Below are 9,617 nucleotides of genomic sequence, written 5' to 3' on the forward strand. Positions count from 1 at the left end.
GATACAACTCCGGGTCGTTCTTTTACCGAGGGACACGGCTATTCGAATAGATAAACTTCCCTGCAGGGATGCACCACATAACCCAACACGCTCGATCCCATTTGGCCGGACACACTTTTCTGGGTCATGCCCGGCCTCGGAAGATCAACACGTCGCAGCCCCACCTAAGCACAACAGAGAGGTCAGAACGCCGGTCTAACCCTATGCGCACAGGGGTCTGGGCCCATCGCCCTATGCACACCTGCACGTTGCGTACGCGGCCGGAAGCAGACCTAGCCTAGTGGCGTTCCAGTCCAATCCGGCGCGCGCCATTCAGTCGCTGACGTCACGAAGGCTTCGGCTGATACCACGACGCCGGGATACCCATAACTACTCCCGCGTAGATGGTTAGTGCGTATAGACCAAATGGCCAGACTCAGATCAAATATCAAGAACTCGTTAAGCGTGTTATGTCGAAGTAACCGCGGACGCCGTCCAGGGCCAGGCCCACCTCTCACCTAGGCGGTCTCAACCTGCCCTGTCGCTCCGCCACAAAGATCCACTTGCGGGTACTCCTACGAGCCGACCCGACTTTATTTACCACATGTGTCATGTATAGAGTATATAAGTATATACCCGTGATCACCGCCCAGGTGATCACGGCCCGATAGTATAGCACAGCAGACGGACAAGAATGTAGGGCCACTGATGGAAAACTAGCATCCTATACTAAGCATGTAGGATTGCAGGTAAAGGTATCAACAGTCGAAGCAAGGGCAGGCTATGCATCAGTATAGGTTTAACGGAAAGCAGTAACATGCTACACTACTCTAATGCAAGCAGTATAGAGAAGAATAGGCGATATCTGGTGATCAAGGGGGGGCTTGCCTGGTTGCTCTGGCAAGTAGGAGGGGTCGTCAACTCCGTAGTCGAACTGGGCAGCAGCAGTGTCGGTCCCGTAGTCTACCGGAGAGAAGAGGGGGAAGAAACAGTAAATACAATGCAAATATAAGCATGACGATGCGTGACATGACAGTGAGCAGTGCTAGGTGTGTCCTAAAGCGATAGTAGGTGGTACCGGCGAAGGGGGGGGACATCCGGGAAGTATTTCCGATGTTTCGCGTTTTCGGACAAACGGTCCGGAGGGGGAAAGTTGCGAGTTCGATAGGTTGGGGAGGTGTGGTGGACGAACGGGCTGCGTATCCGGATTCGTCTCGTCGTTCTGAGCAACTTTCATGTACAAAGTATTTCCATCCGAGTTACGGATTAAAAGATATGATTTTCAAAAGAATTTATTAATTTTTGGAATTTAATTAATTATTTAATTTAATTCGAAATTTGGATTTATGACATCAGCATGATGTCATGCTGACGCCAGCAGTCAACGTTGACCGTTGACCTGGTCAACCTGACAGGTGGGTCCCACCTGTCAGGGGCTGTTAGCTAATTAACTACTGTTTAATTAAATTAACTAACTAATTAGATTAATTTAAATAGGATTAATTAACTTAATTAATTTAGTTAGTTAGTTAATTAATTAATTAAATTTATTTTTATTATTTATTTATTTATTTTTAAATCATTTTTTTAACGTTCTCTCGGCGCGGGGGCCCACTTGTCTGTGGCCCAATGGGGTTCGGGCCCAGGGGCAGTGGCTCAGGGGGGCGAGGCCCCACCTGGCAGTGGCCCAGGGGCCACAGGCGGGCGCAGGCGCGGCGCACGTGTGCGGCGCGGTGACGGGCGGTGGGCGTGGGCGTGGGCGACGGCCGACGGGCGCCCGTAGCCTGCCCGGGGCAGGGCGGGGCCGTGGCCATGGACGAGGCCGCCGGCGCCCACGACGCCGGCCAGGAGGGGCGGCGGAGGGCCGCGGGCGGCGCGGGGTGGAGGTAGTGGCGGGGCTGGCCGGAGCGGGGCCGCGGACCGGAAGGGGGGCTGGCCGTGGCCGGGCCAGACGGCCGGGACGAGGCACGGGCGCTAGGGCGCGGGGGAGGTCGACGCGGCCACGGGTCGAGCTCGTGTCCATGGTGGATGGCAGGCGAGATGGCGCAGAGAGGAGGAGGGCGGGGGTGCGGTGAGCGCGTTCGGGGCCCGGGTCGGCGAGTGTGCACGGCGATGGAGGGGAAGAGGAGGAGGGGGGAAAGGCCCGGGGCCTCACCGGGGTTCGCAGGGTCCAGGGCAGCGGTGTTCGAGGTGGTCCGGCGAGGAGGAGACGAGGAGGAGGACGGTGAGGCGGCGACGAAGTCTGGCGACGGTGTGGCAGCTCTGGGGCGACGTCGGGGGCGAGCGGGGTGACGGGGTCGAGCGGGGCGACGTCGGGGGCGAGCGGGGCGACGGGGGCAAGCCCGATCCGATCTGGATCAGGGGAGGGAGGGGGAGAGTGGGGTGGGGTGTCGGTGGAGTGGGTGGGGGTGTCGGTGGGGGAGTGGATAAGGGAGTGGGGGGCGGGGTGGGCCGGCCGGCTGGGCCTGGGGGTTGGCCCAGTTGGGCCAGGGTCCAGTGGGGGGCTCCTTTTCCCTTTTTTTTTGTTTGTTTTCTCTTTTGTATTTTCTTTTTTTATTTATTTTTTTTCTGTTTTATTTCAATTTAAATTATTTAGGCATTTTATAAAAATATGTTTACTACATCATATTTACTTATGCAAAATATGGCATCTCCCGAACATTTTTGTTTTAAATTTTAAAAAACTTTTATCGTTGACATAAATTTAAATTTGAATTTTTAAACGGTTTGACCTAACGATAGATTAGCAAAGTAACTGTGGTGACGTGGCACCATTAGCGTGGGATTACTGTAGCTTGATTATCCGGGCGTTACACAGGTAGACAAACGGCATCACATTGGTTTGGTTGCCTCACATTTGGACCCGAACGATGATGCCCAACAATGGGTTTTACCGTCGGCCTAACCGATAAACCCAACAGTTACCTGAGTTGTCAAAGGCCCATGCATCCATGAGATATTACGCCCCTGGAAATCCACAAGATACTGTCAAAATGGTCGCTCCATGCCCTCTATCTCGGCTTAGGCGGTGTTGTCCTCTACGTGCAGATCTAGTGGCGGAGCTCTGACTTCCGAGGATATACGTTTTGATATCGTGCGAGCCTTTGTGTAGGTGGTCCTTCCCATCCATCATTTTGGGTCCTCTCAATTGTTGAAGAATAAAATGAATGTGCATGAACAAGGCAGACGACCTTGAAATGTTCATAATTAAATTAAGGCATGTATGAACAACCAAAGGACTAATGTGCAAGGATGTCAAGAGATTGATTCTCCGTACTTACCATAATAGAAAGTTAGAAACGCGTTACTATCGGTCACCCACCGAAAAGCCCAACACGTTGAGCTGCATCCCCCCGTGGGAGATATGTTCTAATCAATTTTCTTGCATTTAACAGCCAGCGCATCAAAGAATTATGAAAGAAGCGAAAAGAAATTAAAACTCGTACATTCTCGATCGGGCCAGATTCGCATGGTGATTGGTGATGATATAATAACAAGGTAGTAAGAGGTTCCATGGTGAGTGGTAGCAGGTTAACCGAGATGGGAGGAGACCAGAAGGAGCCAACGAGGTTTCGGCGGTGTCCCACCGCGGATGGGACTGCGGGGGCCAGCTGTACGACTCCGTTGAGCTTGCGTTCGCATACCGTGTTCTTGACAGCCACCTCATGGTGTCACCGTGCGCGCTGGAACCGACGACACTTGGTACGAGCAGGAGTAGGACAGAGGAACCGGCGAAGACGAAAAACCGATCTAGGCAGAGGGCGGCGGTGAGGAGGGCATGCAAGGCGGTGCTCGCTCCATCTTCAGGTCTGTCGCATGCTGTAGAAGCCATAAGAGGGAATATGTATGTCGATGAATTGTGCAACGTGCGATGCTAACCATGTTTTTCTTTCTTCTTCTTCTTCTTCTTTTTTCTTAAAAAAAGGCTAACCATGGTTTTCATGTTTTCTGGAGTCGTCGAGTGTGACGATAGCGGGCGAGTTATGATTATGTGTTCGTTTGATTCGGATTGATTTTATAAGTTTTTTTTTTTGCGTGTGAATTTTTGATTTCATAAGTTTTTTGCGGATTGATTTTATAAGTTTGCGCTGCATTATCATGATTCTGCTAGTTTTTACTTTCTCGCCGGATGCTTGTGTACTGTGGAAAGCATCTTCAAGGCTGCAGCACAATCTGACCGGACTAGCATATGACTAACTGCGACCGTACGGCGGGTACAAATAGGAAAATATTTGTTCGCACCGTACGCACGGACGGGCGATTGACCCGAATCTATCGACCAGCGTTTCCCTGCGCCAGTCATTCATCCAGAGCAGAGCGTTTCACTGTAGTTCCGTACTAGTACTACTACCTGTGATTGCTGAAGAAGAATCGCCATGGAGCGAGCGAGTAAATGAAGCTTTGGATCGGCCAATTAGGATCATGGAGTGCTGTTATCCGTCGAGACATTCCAATCATGGATGGATGGCCATGGCCCAGATCTTGGGGGATTGGTTGAGAAGTGAGAGATATGCCCCGGCCGTGGAGCCCAGCTCAACGGACTACTGTTTGCGGCACATGCTTGCAGCGACAAATGCTGCACATGTGTCTATCCCTCAATTCTCCGTTGGACCACAACAAATCTGCAAGGTTCCTTTCAGAAAATCAAGATGAACCTACCATGGCCTTCTTCCTCCTCGAGCGCCTTCCGCTGTTACTGTGGAGTGAGGCTGGGGGCTGAATGAAAAGGAGAAACAGAGGAGGACCAACAACAATGGTGCTGGCTGAAGAACGGACACTGAAATGAACACTTATGTAAGACTTCAGAGAGGGTATGAATTCGGGGATCAGCTTTACAACTTTGTCGATGCGATGTGATGAGTAAACTCACGACACGACACGACAGATGCAGAATGCAGTTGCTAGTACTGGTAATTAGTATAGTATGGTCTCTAGGAGACGCCCGATTTTCCTGGGCGTTTTATTGCTCATATAGTGACAGGTTAACTGTAATCCTCCCTCCCAACACATGGAGAATCAATCAATCCTACTACGAGCTCGCCTCCGACAGACAGACACCGCAACCATTGTCCACTCCACGCCATGAATGGGATGGGATGGGATGGATGGATGGACCTTGGTGCTGGTTGGCTTTGCGTCTGTCCGCGCCTCGGATCGGTCTAGTTCTACTGGCTAGAAGTTGAGCATCTCCCAGATCAGCTCCGGGTCGAAGGACGGCATCCGCTGGAGCGAGCACTCGAAGTCGGCCGCCGACAGCACCCCCTCCGGCGACCCGTACGACGACGTCGTCGTCTCGGACGTCGTGGCGCTCCCGGAGACCACGGGGCGCGGGGCCGTGGGCGCCACCGGGGCGGCCTCGGCGGACGCGGCGCGCTGGGTGTTGTTGCTCTGCTGCTGCTGCTGCTTGGCCTCCTCGCGCAGCCGCCTGGCGCGCGCGCGCTTGCGGGCCATGCGGACGCGGATGGCCTGGATCTTGGCGTCCACGGCGTCGCGGAGCTGGCGGAGGGCGTCGGGGAAGCGGGCGTCGTCGGCGGCGTCCATGACGCCGGGGAAGTTGAGGCGCGCGTACTCGCCGCGGAGCCGGTAGGCGGCGCGGTCGTAGGCGTGCGCGGCGGTCTCGGGCGAGTCGTAGGTGCCGAGCCAGACGCGCACCCGGTTCTGCGGCAGCCGGATCTCCGCCACCCACTTGCCCCACTGCCGCTGCCGCACGCCGCGGTACATCTTCCTCCCCGCCGCCGCCGCCGCCGCGTCGTGCGACGCCGCGGTTCCAGGAAAAGGAAGAGCGTAGCCCGACGAGGAGCTGGCAAGATGGTGGTGCGGCTGCGTGGCGGCGAAGCTGCGGAGGAGCTCGCTCTGGCGGTAGTAGACGCTGGAGCCGAGCGGCGGGATGGTGACCGGGGGCGGGAGGTGGGAGAAGACGGTGTCGAGGGCGCTGGCGCCGCCGGGGGAGAGCAGGAGGGAGGACACCGCGGAGCGCACCTCCCCCGTGAAGCTGGACGGGGACAGCGTGCGGAGGCTGGCGTCCATGGATGCTGGCCGCGGCCGGAGCGTGGCGTGAGTTGGTTCGGGCGTTCACGGGCGGGGCGGGAATGGCATCCTTGGCCGGAGTAAAAGGCGAGTCTTGGTGATTGATTAGCGGGGAGTGTGAGATGTTTGTTTGTCTGAGCCAGGTGCGCGTCGTGTGGCTTTATATAACCCACGGACGCCGGGCGCCGTGGTCACCATGACGCCCCCGGGAATTGGGAATGGAATGGATTTGTATGTACAGTATGAACTGAGCCCGACGCCGTTCAGACTGCTAACCGGCTGACCGATGTGTCATTAGCTGAATTGCACGGAGTTAATGTGACGCCACTTGGTCAACTTGTCGGCATGTTTACACCCGTAATCGTTCATGTGATGAACCGCCCAAAGAAGAAGAGATGGACACAGAGAGAGATCACCATGTTTGACGGGTTCATGCTCACTCCCATGTCAAAACACCGAAGAATCCCATTGGTCATTCTGTGCGCGAGTGATTAATCATTGGAGATGAGAAATTCAACAACATGGTACCCTTCATTTCAACCCATGGTACATCCTTTTGCTTCCCCTCTCGCAAAAGCGGCCGCTAGGGGTGAAGAATTCGTTCCTTCTAGCCTCTGTCAGTCAGCCTGTGGACTCGCTTCCCCTCTATCTGCCACCCTGGTGGCTAGCAGTTAGTGTTAGGCTTTTTTTTAAAAAATTTTTTGCATGGGCGGTGATTGAGTGGATGCCCATATTTCATCTTTGAGTTTGTCTTTTGGGCTCCGATTTTCCTTGAATCAGTTCGTCGAGAAGAACTCGACGAAGTTGTAGCGTAGACTCCCGCCGTTTGCTGCAAGGTTAGAGTTTTCCACCGTGCGTGTGCAACGGCGAGATCTAGTGTCAAGCGTTGAATCGGTTTTATAGATTCAACATCGGCCACTATGGCTCCAACACGATGATCCCTGGCAGCACGTGCACGAAGATTTTCCGATTGTCATCCGCAAGACCATGCCGACTCTAGTACGTGAGCGGTGGTGACATCAGTGCATCGGAGATTTGTTCTGTCGACGGTAGTGATCGTTTTGGTAATATTATTCAGTATGATGACAATTCCTTCAAGTGTACACGGCAATTTTCACACGCTGCCCGCCAAAAATTGTCATGTGTTTTTGAAGAACTGGACAAAAAAAAATACGGAGTAGGTAAAATTCTCCCAAGAAGGCGGAGTATCAACAACAAAAGATGAGTCACAGGGCGTTGAATTCTGAGTAGTAGCACCACAGTACCAAACGATGGACGTGGCAGTCTGGAGAATCTGGCGGGTGGGTGGAGGGCGGGGGACACGTGGGGGAGGGGGCCACGCAGGTACGGGGGCTGATTGTCAAAGCTAGGAGAGGAGAAGAAGGTCGGAACGGGACGCGATTACGCCCATCGGTCATCACAGCCGTGAAGGAGGCGCCAAAAGCTAACTTTTGGCATTTATGGGGATTAGTTGCGGCGACAGCGGCGTCTCTCCCGGGCCAAAGCCACGTCGCACCGCCGTCCCCTACCCATGGCACATCGGCATCGCCTCGCCGCCCGTCCGCTCCACCGGTTGGACGCGGACGCGGTCCTCCGTGATCCGGCTGGCACCGTCGGCGGCCCCGCGTATCCCGCGCCGGGACGATCGATCGATGATGAGAGGACCGCTTTCTTCTTCCTTGCCTTCCCGGCGGGGGAGAAGGAGAGGGGACGGGCGCATGTGCGGCGACGTTAACCCCCGCGCGTGTGTCTGTTTCCCCGGTGGGAAGGGGAGGCTTGCACGGTTTGTGAGCCGTGGTACAGGAGGGCTTTTGCTCCGTTTTGTGTGGCGCCATGTGTCTCTGGTCCCATGCATGCCCCGTTGTTTTCGTTTGGCACACCCTTGATCTTCACCGGCTCCCTGAGAAGCATCTCCTCTCCCTCTGCTCTGTGGAGACGCATTGTAGCCAGTTTGGCTCATTGGCGAGCCGCACATGATTTTCGTGGATAGCCTAGCATTTGTATTATCAAGGAAACCAGCCTTAAATGGCCTCCACTCCGTTGCCAAACACAAACCCTACCCCCTCAGCAATCATCGCCGCATCAGCACGCAGAGGCGACGACCCTCCCCCGCCGCAAAGATGCAGATCTTTGTGATGATCCTTTTTTTTAGGGATCAAGACCATCGCGTCAGAGGTGGAGTCCATGAATGCCATTATTATTTTTGTTAAAATAAAGTGAATTCTGACAAACAAAATTCCAAAATGATTTTTGATACTACACAACTTTAGGATATTTTAGTTAGTCTGGTTTTTTCCATGTCGGCAAAAATTTATAAATTGATGATTAGATCGCCCAAGTTGGTAAATAAGAGATGGAGCGAGATCGGGTCACTGCGTGGAGGGACAACGTGAGATGTGAGGATTGCTACTCACGGGGTAAAAAACGTGTATATATTTGACAGCACACCACAACAAAGAAACAGAAGTACATGTTGATTTTACCCAGGTTCGGGCTCTCTCGAAGAGATAATACGCTACGTGTTGCATGTGTTTGTATGGATTTGAGATAGAGTACAAAGTACATGTTGATTTACCACGAAATTTTTTTGTGTTTCATCTCTAAGAGATGTTGAGATATTCTCTCGACTAGCTCAACCTTGGTTTATATAACTTACTGGAGGCCTAGGATTACAGGAGTTATAGTCGGCTACATCAGTGGAGAGGAGTCCTCCACGGATAAGGAGTCCTTGTCTTGAACGACAAAGCTTCTTGATTCTTCCTTGTATGCGTCATGGGTTGTCTGAAGTGGCCTAGGACGGAACCGACAACGGGGTCCTCGGCCCGGTCCACCTAGCCGGAAATCGACATGGTGAGAGCCCCTCCCCCCCCCCCCCCCCCCCCCCCCGAGCCGGGACACTGTCAGCATCCACTCTCTCGGCCCGATGGATCAACTATTGATGTGGTGGACCTCTACCAAGGCCCGGGCCGCGTAACAGAAAAGACCTGCTCGCCATCGTGTGCCTGACAATTTGGGAACTGTGGAAGCACCGAAATGCTACTGTCTTCAACAACACAAACCCCGCGGAGCAGCTAGTCTTACGCAGGATCTTGGAGGAAGGCAAGGCTTGGGCTTCGGTAGGGCTTCTAAGAGGGGACTGCAACCTTTCTTCCACCATGTGTGTAGGTTGTGTAGGCGGGACATGAATGCGTAGACACCGTGTGTACTCGTGCGCAGAGTAAAAGGTCGATTTGTAATTTGGTGGACGAGTTCCTCACTCTACCTTCTATCATTTTTTTTATCCGCTTGATAAAATCACACTTTATCGAAAAAGTTAACTTTCGGCCTATATATACCAACAAGGTACGATTCTAGGGTGAAACTGTTGCTAGGACAAAATGAAAAATATAATAATCACACTTATTCTGACATAGATAAACCCTTGCAATAGTCAACCGTAAGTTATCAGCATGTTTCTTTATCAACTTGAAATTCCTCTCGACGACTCCGATGTCCTTTTAAAGGTTTGCTTTCTAGCTTCATTGATTGATGAAACCTGTTGAGTTGTACACCAAGGCGAGGAGAAGCTAGCATCACACGATCAATCTCTACATCACCGTTGCCCGTCGGGT

At 53.2% G+C, this 9,617-nt stretch overlaps 1 protein-coding gene across 1 annotated transcript; it reads right to left on the reverse strand.

Annotated features, from left to right (window-relative positions):
• Positions 1-4,757: 4,757 nt before the first annotated feature.
• LOC109781246 (ethylene-responsive transcription factor ERF061) lies at positions 4,758-6,313 on the reverse strand. The gene has a single exon (XM_020339848.3). It carries the CDS (start codon positions 6,004-6,006, stop codon positions 5,152-5,154), a length of 855 nt encoding a protein of 284 aa, XP_020195437.1. The 5' UTR covers positions 6,007-6,313; the 3' UTR covers positions 4,758-5,151.
• Between the last annotated feature and the right edge of the window lie 3,304 nt (positions 6,314-9,617).

This window comes from Aegilops tauschii, chromosome 1 (assembly GCF_002575655.3).
Source record: "Aegilops tauschii subsp. strangulata cultivar AL8/78 chromosome 1, Aet v6.0, whole genome shotgun sequence".
In the NCBI taxonomy this organism is placed as follows: Eukaryota; Viridiplantae; Streptophyta; class Magnoliopsida; order Poales; family Poaceae; genus Aegilops; species Aegilops tauschii.